This window comes from Aythya fuligula, chromosome 18, assembly GCF_009819795.1.
Source record: "Aythya fuligula isolate bAytFul2 chromosome 18, bAytFul2.pri, whole genome shotgun sequence".
Lineage (NCBI taxonomy): Eukaryota > Metazoa > Chordata > Aves > Anseriformes > Anatidae > Aythya > Aythya fuligula.
This window is the reverse complement of record NC_045576.1, coordinates 7,398,317-7,414,014: the sequence shown is the minus strand read 5'-3', so window position 1 is coordinate 7,414,014 and position 15,698 is coordinate 7,398,317. Positions and strand designations below refer to the sequence as shown.

At 41.6% G+C, this 15,698-nt stretch overlaps 1 protein-coding gene across 2 annotated transcripts; it reads left to right on the top strand.

Annotated features, from left to right (window-relative positions):
- Positions 1–5,010: 5,010 nt before the first annotated feature.
- Positions 5,011–15,109, top strand: PCTP (phosphatidylcholine transfer protein). Of its 2 annotated transcripts, none has more exons than XM_032199729.1 (6): positions 5,011–5,207; positions 8,323–8,440; positions 12,020–12,099; positions 12,435–12,606; positions 13,278–13,345; positions 13,830–15,109. In XM_032199729.1, exons 1-6 carry the CDS (start codon positions 5,067–5,069, stop codon positions 13,893–13,895), a joined length of 645 nt encoding a protein of 214 aa, XP_032055620.1. In that variant the 5' UTR covers positions 5,011–5,066; the 3' UTR covers positions 13,896–15,109. The 2 variants fall into 2 exon arrangements, with proteins under 2 accessions (XP_032055620.1, XP_032055621.1); XM_032199730.1 differs by lacking the exon at positions 5,011–5,207 and adding an exon at positions 5,394–5,411.
- The last annotated feature ends 589 nt before the right edge of the window (positions 15,110–15,698 follow it).

Here is a 15,698-nt window from a genome sequence, read left to right as displayed (position 1 = left end):
CGGCTGGGTTTAAGCGGATTAAGTCTGGACACAGTTCAGAGAGCTGCAGCAGCCCTTCTCCTGGTCTTCTCCCAGCTCACAATGCCTACTGCTGTGAGCCAGCGGTTTGTCTTCCTAGGCCATAGAAGCAGCAATAGCTATCGCCTCTGAAGGAAATACGCCTTCTTCTGGCAGCCCCTTTTGCCCCTCTACTGTTGCAGTCATGGCTATAGTTTAATGCAGAAGTTCCTGGGTAAAGTTATCTTAAAAACTATCAGTCTTTGAATTATATTAATCAATTCACTAGCTCAGGATTGGTTCCAACTGAAAAGCAAAAGATCTATTCCCCATAGGGACTGGTAAGCATGCACAAGGGTTTGCAGGACACGGAAACTGAACGCATAAATTCCCCAGAGAAATGATCTGATTTGCCCCTGAGATCATACAGCCTGGGGAAAGGCCTAATCCTGATCTTTAGACAACTGATAGAATGAATGATAAAAGTGCAGATCATTGGCTTTACAGAAAGCAGACATAAGGCACTGGGGCGCCCTGCTGCACTATATTTACTTCAGTCATTAATCACCTAGGTTCAGAGGAAGTTTCATGCACTTATACTAAAAAATGACCTACAACAGTGTTTTCAGTTTTTCCTCTGAAACATTTGACTATTGTCACAGTGGACGAACTGTTTTGTGTTCCTACATCAGTCAGGTTTGATGTATCAAACCATGTTACTCTGTGTTGGGAGTAACATTTAAGTGTCCTATCAGCGAAGCATCGATAGCTATTGATGCACAGGTAAACGAGTTTATGGCCAGAAGAAGCCTTCATATTATCTTGGTTGATAGCTTGCCTAACATAAAACATCCAATTTCACATTTTTACTATAACACCATAATTTTCTCCTTATCTGAGGTACCTTTTTCACAAAACCATCCAAACAAGACGGAGAATATGTCTTTCTGGTTTGTTCAAACATTACTATCTTCATTGTTAAAAAACTGCATTTTATTTCTTTTTTTTTTTCCATTATTTTTCTTTTTGTTAAATTTTTAAATCTTTTAAATCTTTAAATCTTTTGGCTTTTACCTTTTCTGATGAGTCTTTCTTTGTCTTTCTTCAATACATTCCTTGGGACTAAGCTTATACGAAACATCTATCTAAAAGACCATATACAGCTAAAAAAAAACACATAACATTTTTTTCTCCTATATAATAGATGACTTCTGTGAAATCAACAGCAAGTCAAGTATCTGACCCAGGGGATACTACCACAAAGAAAGAATTATTGCAGTAAGACCAGTCTTGACTATTCCCACAAAAGAAAGCTTTCCATATATATTAATTGACTTAGCATCACATGCTGAAGGAAATGTTTAGAAATATTTCTATATCCACGTAAACAGGTTAGGAGGGCAGAGGGTGTGGTAATGGGAAGTATGCGCCAAATCAAGATCTAAATAGTCTTGTTTATTTTTTGAATGAGTCATTTTAGGTCATGCAGACGATAGTGCAATCCTTTCTTTCCTTCAGCTGAATTTTAAAATTACTCTTCTTTTCTCAAGGCCATATAAATAGGCTGCACCTCACAATCTCTTGTTTATTTGCACAGGAAGGGCATTACTTTCTTGGAACACTGTGGCTAAAAATTGTAAACCACAAGCAAACATGACCAAATGAAAGAGGTGGACACCAGAAGTCCATATAATCTTTATGAAAGATAAAAATATTTGGTATTAGAAAGCAGGAAATCTGCTCTATTGTAACTAGATACTCAACACAGATACAGCCAGGCTTTGGGATTAAATTCAACTCCTCAACTCCATGAAAAAGGCCATGACAAGCCAGTGTTTGATGGCTACTTAAGACCTCTTCTGGCAGCTCAAAGCAGAACATCTTATGCTAGTTCTTTGCAAAAGAGATGATCAACACTCTGGATGCCATTATTGCCGCTACAAAATGTAAAAGATATCAGTGTGGCAAACAGGCTACATTTGCTGCATCTTCTAAGAGTGTTGAAGAAACAAATTTCCCTTTGGCTCACACAGGAGAGGTGAACACAACTCGCCTTACACATGTACCTCTCTGGTGGTAGATGCTGTTGTTACTTCTCAGCTTTCTGGATGAAGAGCTTGCTTGGTGCAAGCTGCAAAAGTCATGAAATGATTTGTAACAAAGGCTTTTACATAATGAAGTCAATAAAACAACAGTAGTAGAAGACTGTAATTAGTTTGGCTGTGAATAATAGAAATGTGAATGTGCATACTGTATAAATGGTATGTCAGGACTATTCAGCACTTTTGCAAAGTTTTTGGAATGCACGGAACAAAACGAAATGACAAGAGTATATCAATGTCTGCACAGCAGTTGAGTCCATCAAAATCCCACATCTTTATTCCATTTTCAAGACTTTCTCAAAGTGCACCAGTGCCACACTGAGACAGATGCAGGAAAACACAATATAGCTGGTAACACTCTCTCACATATGGATACTCACGTCCAAAACAAACACAAATTCATCTGGGGCCTGAAAACATCAATGCAATATTCATTGCTGTTTTCATTTCTAGCCACATATGATTTCCTGATGGAGTGAGTTCTCCAACTGAGTGGTTAGATTCCACCCTGCAGAACTCAATGGATTATTCTATGTTGATTTCAGCAGCAGAAAGGTTAGGTGCTAGGGTGGAATTAATAGAGATTGCTCCCATTGTAAATAACAGGTGGACATTTTAGTTGCACTAATTCCATTGAGAGTCCAGATCTGCAAATTTCCTTTGAGGTATTGTTTCCTCCTGAAAGCGGCAGCAGCTAAATACCTAAGAAATACTAAGTATGTGGGTCAAGTCATGCGGGCACTTCCAGAACTCCCCCTCATTGCCCTAGAATAGTAACAGTGTATTTTCATTCAAGTCAGTATTTAGGTCCCTAACCCATGTGTGGGACTGGATCGTGCTGTATCTAGGCTGCCTTTGGTAGCTGTGCTCAGGCTTGGGTTCATGTTCCCACAACCAGCTGCCCTGAAGCAGTTGCTATCCCACTGTCTGTTGGGGCAGAGCTCTAGAAATGTTAGTCCCCACTGCATCACAGCTTACCCCAGACTACAGCCACACTATCTAGCACTGCAGATATCAAAGGCTTTGGGATCTTATTCTAGCTTCCGCCCCTAAGCTAAGGGCAAAGACACAGACAAACAAGCAATAAAGAATAATGCTTTCATAAACAAAAATGAAAATAGAAAATAAAGTCTCCTTTCTGGACTGTTTGTGCTTTCTTAGTAGCACCACTCCCTATTTACCAAGAAAAAAGGTCACATATTAATGTCGTTTTCAAAACACTGGTCCCTAGAGTAGTCTTGTGAGATAAATCTCTCTTTTTCCATGAGAGTGCTGGGGGGGAGGCGAGAGAGGCCAGCCAGCTGCAGCCAACTTAGTGCTCTGATGCCATGCAGACAACCATATAATGCAAAACATTGACTGTAAAACAGCAGGTAACCCTGAGCTGTGATCACTTTAGTTCTGTTGCACAGATGAGGCTCCTTAAGAGATCATGAAATCTCCCAGGCTCACTTACAGGCCTTTGCCTGCTTGTTAAACATCAACTTTTGACTCATGACTCCTTTTTCATATGTGAGACTCTCTACAAACAAGAGCCACCAGCTCTTACAGTCTTGCATGAGTCCTATTTCAAACCATGAACGGGATTTAAGTGAGATAGAAATTTGGTAAAATTTCTGCAAAAGTAAAACTACTGTTTAAAGAAATATTTCTGCAAGTTAAATCAGTCTCGATTAGAGATCACAGCCTCCTATTCCATTTCAAAATCAGGAGCCTCAGAGCAGCATAGCTCCACTGAAGCCAACTTAGTTCAGTCATGCAAAATGTATTGTCATCATGTTTTGGAGAACCAGCTGGGCCGACAGAAAGCACGACATTGTAATTCACAAGGAACACAAACAAAAATATTTATACATATTGTATAAATATTAATAATAAAATGCCATAATACATGTAAACACATGAAAATAAAACAAAAGAACTGGAACATTTGCACAACAGCTTCATTGAGACGGTGGGAGGAGGTACAGAGGTATGGAGACTTATTGGCATTCATGACATCATTACAGACAGAAGCTATAGGTCAAATTCTGGCATTAAACCTGGGCAGGAAAGGACAGTGGGACACCATCCTGCCCTCTACCCTGAGCTTGTCTCCAAAAGTTTTCTGGAGCTCTTAGGAACCCGCTGTGCAAGGATAACCGTAAGTGCAACTCAGCTTTTATGCCCTGAAGAAAGTCAGCCAAAAATCCTCATGCTCTGCTTGCAAACCAGTTGACTGGAAGTGGAAGGGACAGCTGACATAAGTGAACTCTTTGTCAAAGAAGTCAGCAGCTTGGCAGAGAAGCTGGAAAAAGCTAAATGTTGCCAGACTTGCACAGAGGTTACCATGACCAACACTGGGCTAGTGCTGGCAGGCAGGCTAAATTTTAGTAGGTCTGATGAAGCCCCATACCCATGGGAGTGAACCACTGGAGGTTTCATCACCTTATGAGGAAGAACTTTACAGTTCGGGTGACAGAGCACTGGGACAGGCTGCCCAGAGAGGCTGTGCAGTCTCCTTTGGAGATGCTCCAAACCCGTCTGGAAGCCATCCTGTGTACCATGCTCCAGGTGATGCTGCTTGAGCAGCGGGGACTAGATGCCCTCTGGAGATCCCTTCCAACCTCAACCATTCCGTGACTCTGTGACCTCCACCCCCGGGAAGCACGGCAGGCCCAGAGCCAACTGGATGCAGCTCTGGGATGCCACAGCTCCCGGCCCCATTTACCGAGACCCCACCGAGGGGCTGACTGGCGAAACCGCACGGGGGACGGTCCTGGGTGCTCGTAAGCCCCGCGGGCTCCCGATGGCTCAGACCCCAGACTCCAGACCCCAGACCCCGCACCCCCGATCCGTTCCCGGCCGCGGCCCTCAGCGCGGCCCCAGGGCGCCATGACAGGGCCGGGCGGCCGGGCGGGAGGGGCTGTGGCGGCCATTGGCTGTGCCCGGCGCTGCCGCCGCCGCCGCCGCCTCCCGGCGCGGAGAATGGAGGCGCCGCCGCCTCGGGGCTTCTCCGAGGAGCAGTTTCGGGCCGCCTGCCGGGAGCTGGACCAGCCGGCGCCGGTGGCGCCCTGGCAGCTCCTGGTGGAGAGCATGGGCGTGAGGATCTACCGGCTGTACGACGAGGTGGGCGGGCGGGGGAGCTCCCCCGCGCCACAGGGGGCGGCGGGGCCTCGGGCGCTCCCCGGCCGGGCCCGGAGCGAGGAAGCGGGGCCGGGCCCGGGCGGGAGGAGCGGGACGGCCCCGGGGGCGGCCGGGCTGCGGGAGGCGCCGCCGCGTCCCGCCGGCCCCGGCTCGGTTTCGCCGTGCTCCCAGCAAGCAGCTTGCCCGGTAATGCTATTAAGTGCTGCCGGGGAAAGCCGCTCTGCCGCGGGGAGCTCCAGGGTCGGGGCGGCTCCTGCGGCGGCCTAGGGGTGAAGGGAAACCCCTCCCTGCGCACCTGCGCCAGGGGCCGCCGGCTCCCTGCCTTCTCCCCCTCTCCAAAACCCCTTCCGAGCTGAATTTTTCACCTTTCTGCCCCTAACATTAGGAGGTAGTTCAAAAACGGTGGGGGTGAAACTCTGCTTTTATATGGATGGACTGTTAAGCTGGCTGAAAAACATGCAGGTTGTTTTCTTGTGCTTCTTGCACACTGACCCCGATTTCGGGAAGGTGGAGGGGCTGGGAAGGCTGCAAGGGAACGGCACAGGTCCGGTCTTCTGATGTTGCTGGGAAATAAGTCTCTTGTTTATTCTGTCATTCAGTTGCCTTGAAGTGCCCCAGGAAAAGAAGAACCATGTCTTAAGAGGAGGGTCTTCAAGTTGTTACTGGAAAAATTGGTTTTTAACACTTACTGAACTGCACATCAACTGTAACAGTGGTAGTTCAGGAAGCTGAAGGCAGCGTTTATATTTCCTGTTGCCTTCTCTTTCCACCTTCTCTTCAGGCTACACAAATAGGTCTCCCAGGCTTTCCTGTACACCTTTTCCCACAGCTTTTCTGTGCTGTGTTCCAACCCGCTGATCGATTCCCTTGCTGATAGGCCTCTGAAACCTGAAACATTTGACTTGTTTTAATTTTCTTTTTGTAAATTGCTGCTTTTATTGACTGTCCTTGTCTTACTTGCTGCAAGATGAACTGTTCACCTGTCAGGTCATGATGTGCTGTTTCATACTCTCTCAAAATACTGCCTTTTCAGTAAAAGATATTCAATGAGGTATGGCACAATTTGTCCAGCAGTGGAACTCTTAAACTGGTAGGGAAGAACAGCATCAATTCTACATGAATAAGTTGATCCTTCTGGAGCTGTAGTACAAGAACTTGAAGGCTAAAGATGACAGAATAACTGGACTGATACTGTGAACCAGCTGAACAGCTACCTTTGAACTTAAGGTAGAATCCTATGTATTAGGTGAGGAGATTTGTATCAGTTCCTGAATTCTTTGACAGTAAATTACATCATTTTGACCTCTGTTGGTTGTTCTGCCTATAGCAAAAATGTTTTAAAGACCAATAATGTAACCATATTTTTTGATAATCCTTGATTAAAAAGTATTACCGGCACTTCAAGCTGCTTGTTGAGTGGAACATAAAAGCTTTAGAAACAAACAATACAACATAATAGTTTGTGTTCCTAAAGCTTTTACTCTGTTTAGAAGTGTGATCTACAGTCTATTCTCCTTAAATTATGAAGCACACAATTCTATACAAAGTCTTTGAGGCAAGCTTTGGTAGCTTAAATGAGAGAACTGCCCCATGGCTTTCCTCTGACAAAAAGAACAAAGGATTAAGAGGAGCTAAAGGATGCAAAGGAACAGGGGGTGTGCGGGTGAAGAGCTTTGTATATTGGCTGCAGAATTAATGTTTCAGGTGGGCTTGGTTTGTTAACTCTTACAGTTGTAATTAAAGACCAGGAAAAGAACAGAAAAACGTCTCTTCAGTGGAAGAACAGCTCAGTGGCAAGAGAACGTAAGACTTACAAATTATTAGCAGAGTGAGGAAATTGGTGGTTTGTATAGTCTCGCCTTACATGACACTTTATGTAAGTACACATACATGTAAGATAATCCGTATAGCATTTCTGACTAGTGACCCTGGAAAGAAGTAGTGCTTAAGCTAGAACAAATACTTCTGAAGTACCAGCGTAGTGCTTTGGCATAGACTGAAAGCATCTTGATTCAGTTTCAAGTATGATATTTTCAAAATTACCTGCCTTGTAAAAAAGGAAATGCAGATGCCTTTCAGAAAGGTGATATGAGTTTATGGGGTTGCATAGGTGCTCAGCAGTCCAGAATTGAAGCTAGGGATTTATGCCTCAACAGTGCCACAGCAAAGATGAATAACTTAAGTTTATTGGACCTGTTGTTATCTTCCAGTATGGCATCTTCTAGGGTTGAGTTGTAAAGTGTGAAGAATGGAAAAGAAGATCAACTAATCACTAACAGAATGTTGTATAATCCTTCCTTCCCTTTCCCTGGGAATGCTTGAATTTGACTCCTACACTGTATTCTCAAAATACTCTCATTGTTATAATGTCGTGAGCCGGTACTAACAATAGTACAGCATTGCTCTATAGGCACAGATGTAGTTTCCATATGTTTAAAGAAACATTAAAAGTATTGGTGTTGGAGATATCCTGCACCCCACCCCTTCAGTGCAGGCAGTTTTCAGAAAGAAAATAACTAATAGGTACTCAAGGCAAATAATATGTAGTGCACTGTATATAAGCATGAACACTATAAAGCATTCTCATATCACAGCCTCCGGGATGACTGTACCTAACTTTCAGGAAGGCATATTCCGGATCATGTAGTACTTGGCAACCTCCTGGAAATGAATGAGATCCTTATGCCTGTTACATAGAGCCTTGAGGCTCTGCCACAATTAAATGCTCGTGTTCTGGTATGCTTTAATGTGGGCAGGATTTTGGCCACACTGACCACTGGAGATGAAAAGGGGTGCGTGTGCGTGAAGAAACATGGTCCCTCTGGAACTACTTATGAAGTAAAAGCATACTGGTGTAAGGGAAGGAACAACCATTGTGCTGGGCAGGTCAGCCTGTCTGGATTTAAACTTTCATGTATAGATCAAAAAGTCGAGAGGTTAAAGACTGAATCTTGCATTGTTTTTTCAACACTTGCTTTCACAGCTCCTGAGCGTATTTGTAGTATGTGCCCCACCTAACTTCCTTCAGCTGTTCTCTCTGCTGCAGAATACTTCCCTTTCCTGTGTGACTTTTCCTCTCCCTATTCTGTTTCCACAGCAATCAGGACTTTATGAGTATAAAATCTTCGGTGGGCTTGCTGACTGTCCCCCAAAAGTGTGTGCAGATGTCTATATGGATTTAGATTTCAGAAAACAATGGGACCAGTATGTTAAAGGTAAGCTGAGCTAGGCAGTTTAAAAGCAAGTTTTATGCCCACACTGGCTTCCCACTAAAGCTTTCTTTAAAGGTATTTTAAAGTTGTATTGTCCAAAGATGTTGGGACAGACTCGCTTGTCTTTTGGGATAAGGTTGCACTGTGCAGCAATACAAGTAAACACTGACATGGAACAGCTAACTTCTCACCACCACAAAGCTTCCTTTTGGAATGACTTTTTTCCTTTTTGGTTAAAGCATATAACTTTAACATCAAATTTACTTTAACATATAAATTTAACATCACTTGTTATGCTGGAGCACCTAGCATCTTCAAATACTGTTGTAATTGCTTAGTTAAACTTTAATAGGTGTTCTGTACCTTCTGTACATCTTTGCATATTGTAGCAGGGGCTGGAAGAGTGCAGTGGGTTACACCAGTTTGATATGTAATTTGTTTTCCCTGAAAGTGGTTGTTCTTGGCACCTTGTAAAATCAGAAATGTTTGAATCCAGAGAAGAGTTAGTGATTTGGGGCTTTTACAGAGAAAGGAATAGCTAATTTAGTTATGTATGTTTAACTTTGCCTTTGAAAAAGGGGGGTTTGACCTGGATATCCAGATGATGTTAAAATATCTTAAATCATCAGGGACAAAGGCAAGGATTTAACTGATGCAGGTCTCCCACAATCCATTTATTTAAAGATGGGGAGACATCCCATTTTAAGTCTGTGTCTTAAATAAGTTCAGGCCAATAAAACTGAAACACATGTCTTGCTGAACAAAGAACAGTGTTACAAAACCAAAGAATTGTTAAATGTTGTGCTTGTTTCATTGAGGACAGCTCTATTGTGAATGATTGCTTGGCTGCGTTTTTATAGAGAACCACTTATTTTGTTCACATCAATACTTGGTCGCAATTCAGAAGCTGTGTCTAACTTAGTAAAGGTGTTATCTGTCTAAATGGACAATAGCTTTCCTGTAGCAAAGGCTGCTTTTCCACTAATGAAATAAAAAGAGATTGAGGTGGAATCTAAATACACAAATATTATCATATTGGATGGCAAACACCTCGTGTTAGTTTAAGTTACTTCAGTAGTCTTTGATTTAAGTTCATTTAGGAGAACCGAGCTCTTTTTTAAATAAGGCAGTTTTTGTAACGCTTTCTTTGAGAAAAGAAAGGAAGCAGTCGGGGGAAGCTACACCCTTAGACTAAAAACTAGATAATGTTGCGGAGCTGGAGTTTTTATCCTTGCTGACCATGATATGTTCGTCTGCAAGTTCATACTTGTGCCTGTATCTCAAGTACAGTGTTTCACAGAAGTTTACCCTTTAAGGGCATAAACATAATATTAAGACTTTCCTTTTAGCTTAAAATTTAACACAAGCCTATCCATTCTTTAGAAGTGTACTTACAATGAAATAGTGCTAACAAACGTTTTTTTATGTAAATTATGTAAGTTGTTTTTTCTACCTTCACACATAGGGAGAAAAATGTGAAAGCTTCCACTCAGAGCCTTCTTGCTCTTTGTTTTACTATTTGTGTTCCTTGTTGCTCTTGCAGCTTGACAGTAACGGCAGTCCAAGGAGGAGTTCTCTGCTGAACTGCTGGCTGGCATTGAAATAAAAACGAGACCAGAGTAGCAGTAGCTGACTTTTTAGTTGAAAAGGTAACTGCTCCTGCACTAATTGTGAGAGGAGCTAATCTCTATCCTCTGGTTCTGTTCAGCAAAACTTTATATGAAGGCCTGACTGGAGGCAGATATGAACAGGATTCCTGTGAGTACTCTAGAGGCTCAAGCTTTGATCTCTTCTTGCCAAGGATTTGCCCTTGACCTCTGAAATGTCACCGTCAGTCTGTTACTGCTGTTGCATTGCTGTTAGCACCACGGCTGCTTCCAAAGCAGGCTCCTGGATATCCACGAGAGCAGCACCTCGCAGCTGTGATGGGGATATCTTGAGGCCTGGGGGCTTGGCCTGTGCTGCAGCTGCCAATTTATCAGAGAAGCTGTGACTAAACAGTAGTGACTGAAGTACCACATGCTCCTGTGCTATGATACGAGACAGTTGGGCCTAAGCAATACTGAAACTTGCAGCTCCTAATTGGAACACTGTCCTGACAGAGATTGTACTACCCAGAAATTTAATGGTAGTAATTGACTGCTGAAGTAGCAAATGCTGATGTGCCTATTATGAAGAAATCAGTCTGGTGATACGTTGTAGATAGGTGAGTTAGTTGCTAACAATTCCATCAAGGTCTTTAAATCAATGTCTTAATTTCTTTGAAAAAGGAAAGCTCTACAGTTGGAAATGAAAGTAAAGCTAATAAACCAATACTCCAGTGACCTCTGGTGGCAAGCATAATGCTGTAGCTTATTACAGCACTGGGAGCATTGTGCATCTGATACTGCTCCACTTTGGAGAAGAGGAGGAGCTGTTTTTGTGGGTGACAGCTGACTGGAAGGGCATACTAACAGAAGCCCAGCTGGGAGCATGTCATATAGGGAAATAATCTGCCACTTGTGGCACGCTTCTTGCCTTAGCGATGAAGGTATCTGTCTGTTCTAGCCTTATTTTCAAAACCACAGAAAGTGATCCAGCAGGCTTGCATTAGCTCTGAAGGATCTGTAGTACCTCAGACAGAAGTCTGCCCTAATGGAGGAGAAAAGTACTCTGCCTGCTCATGTGAACCACTCAGTCTGAATGAGTCTTTATAGCTGAACCCATGAAATGACAAGTCCCTGGACAGGCAAGAACTTACCCCAGCTCAGGTCTGATGCCTGTCAGATCCTTACCATGACAATGGCAGTTACTGCCTGAAAAGATGGTGCTACACAGTAGACGGTTCTTAAAACTCAGGTTTGTAGTTTGATTTGAACTATATTCCCTCCTTTATGCCATGCTACTCCTGCCTAAGTCACTGTCATGTTTTAGGGATTTTTCTTAGCTATTTCCCCCCCCATTCAGCTGCCTTTTGATTGAGTTTCCAAGCAGACTGGAGGTGGTGTAACGGAGGCTCATAAACTGTTCAAGCTTCGTGTTCACTGCTGCTTTTATATACTGCTGTGAACTTCTGAATAGCTTTTCCAAATTTCATTAATCTGTCATGTAAGACCTCTTAAGGTATTAGAAAGCAGTACTTGTCCTGGTTCCATAGTAACTCAGAATCGTTTACAAGGATAATGATGTGCTTGTGAAGAAGAATGTTCGCCTTGCCGTTCAGAATAATGCAGAATATGCATAGGTGAGGAGAAGGCTTTGAGATGGAAAGGCCTGGACTGAGCTAACTGTCTAAAAAGAAATTTGACTATGCCTCCTCCCAGATTTATTCTGTTCATTTTTTCTTTTTGCATCAATGAACTGAGTAGCAGCAGAAAAAAAATGGGCCACCTGTGTTTGTGTGTTTGGTTCCTGAGCAGTCTTGTTATAGACTTACTTTTTTAAATCATCTACTGCTACAACTTTACATGCATATCAATTTTGATGTAAGGGTTGCATGCAGAATGGGTTCACGTCTGAAGTCTGAGCAGTCGTTAATGCCGTATATGCTTGTCTTGTGGCGGAAATTAAAAATATCTAACAATCTTCCTTTTTCAACTGTAGAACTGTATGAAAAAACTTACAATGGTGAAAAAATAATCTACTGGGAAGTGAAGTACCCTTTTCCTCTCTCAAACAGAGATGTATCCTTTAATGCTTTTCGCTTTCATTGTATTTTTTGTCACCTGGTCATCCAGGGATCCTGATGGAGTGCTGACTCAACAGCTTTCCTGAACTTGATCTAGCATCTCACAGTCCTCGTGTTATATCAATATGTATAGCAGGAGGAAGAGTGTGGGTGCTTCTTCCCACATGCAACTAAAGCTTGCACAGCTGAATTATCACTCTGCAAGACTGAATCCTGCGTAAGCATAAGATATAACTTGAAGGGGCTGCTATTCATAACAGAATTCACTTGTCAATTCATCATATGTCAAACTGACGCTGTTTTGACATGCCTCCTCAACTCAGAACACAGTATGTCTATATTCGTGAATGTCAAGAGATGGATTTTGATGGGCGGAAGATCTGGGTTGTGTTAGCTCAAAGTGTGTCTGTTCCTCAGTGCCCTGAAAAGCCTGGTATTATCAGAGTTAAAAGTTATAAACAAAGTCTGGCAATTGAAAGTGATGGCAAGACTGGATCTAAAGGTAAGAAGTCAAAAAAATAGATCACAAGTCATGTAGCCAAAGAATGTGTGCGTTAGCAAAATGCATGAAGAGGGAGACTGGAGATTTTAAACTAAAACAGTTGCTATGTAAAGTGGATATAGTGAGTTCTAGGAGTATTGAAAAATGAAACTTGGAAAAATCCAGGACAGTGTTTTATCATAAAGATCTTTAATGGTTGGGCTTGGTAAATAAGAACAGAGTACTGATCGCTTCGCTACCAAACACACACACACCTGTCTTCCTGCCAGTCAGTTCAATTGGGTAGAGTTGGAAAGCGCTTAATTCATCAATGATTTAAGTACCATGTTTGACAGGTTTATAGATGACAGGCTTTGCCTAGAGAGTGACTTCTGACTCACTTGTCCTTTAAAGACATATTTACTTTATAAGACAGGCTGCTTAAACTGGTTTGGAATAGCATAAATTAGTATTATTCTCTGAACCCCTCAGAGGTTAACTAGGAAAGGTTATATTTATCTCAAATTCCAATTCAATACAAGTTTGACTCCTTTTTTTGTAAAGGACTTGGAGCAGAATTCTTGTACTTAATGCTTCAGTCATGCGTCCTGATAGTTTCTGTCATATGGTATTAGAGCTAATACCTAAGCTATGTCTGGATAACTTTCTGGTAACTTCTCTCTCATCTCCAGTCTATATGTACTATTTCGATAATCCTGGTGGCATGATTCCATCGTGGCTGGTCAATTGGGCTGCCAAGGTAAGTAAAGGTTGACAGGGCAATTGTCTTTGTCTGTTTCAAAAAAATATATTCACTGTATCCAAACCTGTCTTCTGTATATTGGGGTAAAATTATTAATTTTTTTTTTTTAAATGGATGTATTCATCCTCCTAGTCTTACACAGTCACATTGTTAGAGACTCACTGTTGCTTGCTCTCTTCATAGCAATTGTCTTAATATTTTTTGATTTCTATCAAATTCCTTGGCTTAGTCAATGGGGTAGCTAAATTTGTGCAAGAAAAACAACAAATCAGTGTTCCAGAGTGTATGTGAATAGCCTTAACATTTGCAAACTTCGATAATGCAGTCTGGTCATGTAGTATTAAAAGAATGGTCTGCTTGTACCAGATGTTAAATTGTCCTGTATTTGAAGGCCTTGATCTATATAGTGTGAATATGCATCTTGCTATAGTTCTTTTTGATTACATTATACAAGTGTGACTTACTGCTTTTCTCTTTACAGAGTGGCGTGCCTGCTTTCTTGAAGGATATGCAGAAAGCTTGCTGTAATTATTCTAAGAGAACATAGGTCACATTTGATCTGAATTATTCAATTTCTAAAGTTCTGCACTTACAGGAATAGCTATTATACACTGGATAAAATCTACCTCTAACACTGGAAATCATTTTATTTTTGTCGGTTTATGCCTTGAATCTTCTTAGATCTTTGTTTCCATCTCCAAGTGAAGAGCTACCTTCAACCAAGTTAATACAACATCAGCTGCCTCCTCTTCATAGTATTAAGTACTTATTATTTTTTAGTATTAGTACTTAATTTTTTTCATGTCCTCCTTGCTTATGCTGATTGCCATAGCTCAGCTAGAGGAGTTTTATTGATTAAAATTACATCCTCAGGCAAGAGATGATCATTTTTGCTAGGAAAAATATCTGAACCTGTACTGAAAATTTTTTGCATGTGTTATGCCCAGATCTGTCTTTGTGGCCTTGCAGGGTATCTTCGTACTGAAATTGAATAATGGAACTTACATTGCTTGAGAGGAAACACTTCTGCTACCTGAATTTATCATTCTTAATGTTGTCTGCCTGCCATTAACCTAAAAATAATAGTGTGTATAGATGAATTACTTGAAGTCTGCAGTAGGAACTGGAATTTTGTTACTAAGCTTTCTTGTGATGGCTTTAAGTCCAGATATAAAAGCACATGTACCTAAAGCCTTGCATTCACATCCCAGTACCCCGATATGAAAAGTACAGAGCATTAGCTGTGTCTAGCTAGCAAAAAAGGAGGAGTTGGCTTCCATGGTTAATTTAAGGGGAACACGTTACATCTTGAGAGTCAGTAACTTTACTGACTGCTTGGAAAGAAGTTTGGACACCAGCTCTAAACTGGAAGTAATTTTAAACCGGATGCCTGCAACTGATTTAGACATACTTGTTTCCCTGCTTGTGAATGAACTAGATATGAAACGTGGGATTGCTTGCATTTTTAAATTTCATGTTGATGTAAAGAATGAAAATGTTAATTTTGGATGGTAATCCACTAAAATCACAACTGAGCAGGAAATTAAATTTACAGCACCTTTGCGGGGGAGGGTAGAGTGCATCAAGGGTGAGAGGGCCTCAGTCTCAGGGATGTAAAATATTCTGCATCTTTACTAAATCTGCTCCTGTTTCTGAACAGATCTTGTAAAGGGGTAGCTTTATATTGTTAAAAAAAATATATATGGTTGAAGTGATTGCCTTTATACCTCATGTGAATGTTTCCAATAAATCATTACTCTATTTGTGAAGTCCTTTTGTTAAGTCTCTCGTGTTTAAGACTATGCAGGTCAGAAATGACAGGCTGATTTCATGTGCTGTTTTATTTTTAAAGCCTTTTTGATTCATGAGAACTAAGCAGGATTCCATGTGTTCTGGCAGCAAGCTCCTCATCGGTTTAGGTGTTTTTTTTCGAGTGTCTTTTAGTCGGAGAACAAACACCAACAGAGAATGGTATTCATGCATAATACTCCGTAACTTTCCATAATTTTTGTACATACACACTTACTGGAGCTGGACCCAGCTTTCTATTTGTATACCAAAAATTAATCATATTCATCATGTCAAAAATATGATGGTGTTTTACTTGAGCATATAAATTCTCAAATTTCTTTTTTTGGGCAGTATTTGCAAAAATTACCCCGAGCTTCAGAAATCATTTTTAGTGCTGTTAAGTATGTAAGAATTCAACTGGCATAAGCAATCACAAGCATACTGGCGTTGCTTTAGAACAACAGGACTGGGATACAAGTTATGTAAGACAGAAGAGCAAACCAAACTGTTCTAGACTTGAAGATAATGGAATTTGAAAAGGGGACTAGCTGAGTGTGGA

Bases quoted from the DNA above. Each gene is read 5' to 3' on its own strand.
- PCTP (XM_032199729.1), top strand. From the start codon at position 5,067: ATGGAGGCGCCGCCGCCTCGGGGCTTCTCCGAGGAGCAGTTTCGGGCC. The intron at 8,441-12,019 runs GTAAGCTGAGCT...TTTCAACTGTAG, and splicing joins ATGGGACCAGTATGTTAAAG to AACTGTATGAAAAAACTTAC. The intron at 13,346-13,829 runs GTAAGTAAAGGT...TTCTCTTTACAG, and splicing joins TGGTCAATTGGGCTGCCAAG to AGTGGCGTGCCTGCTTTCTT.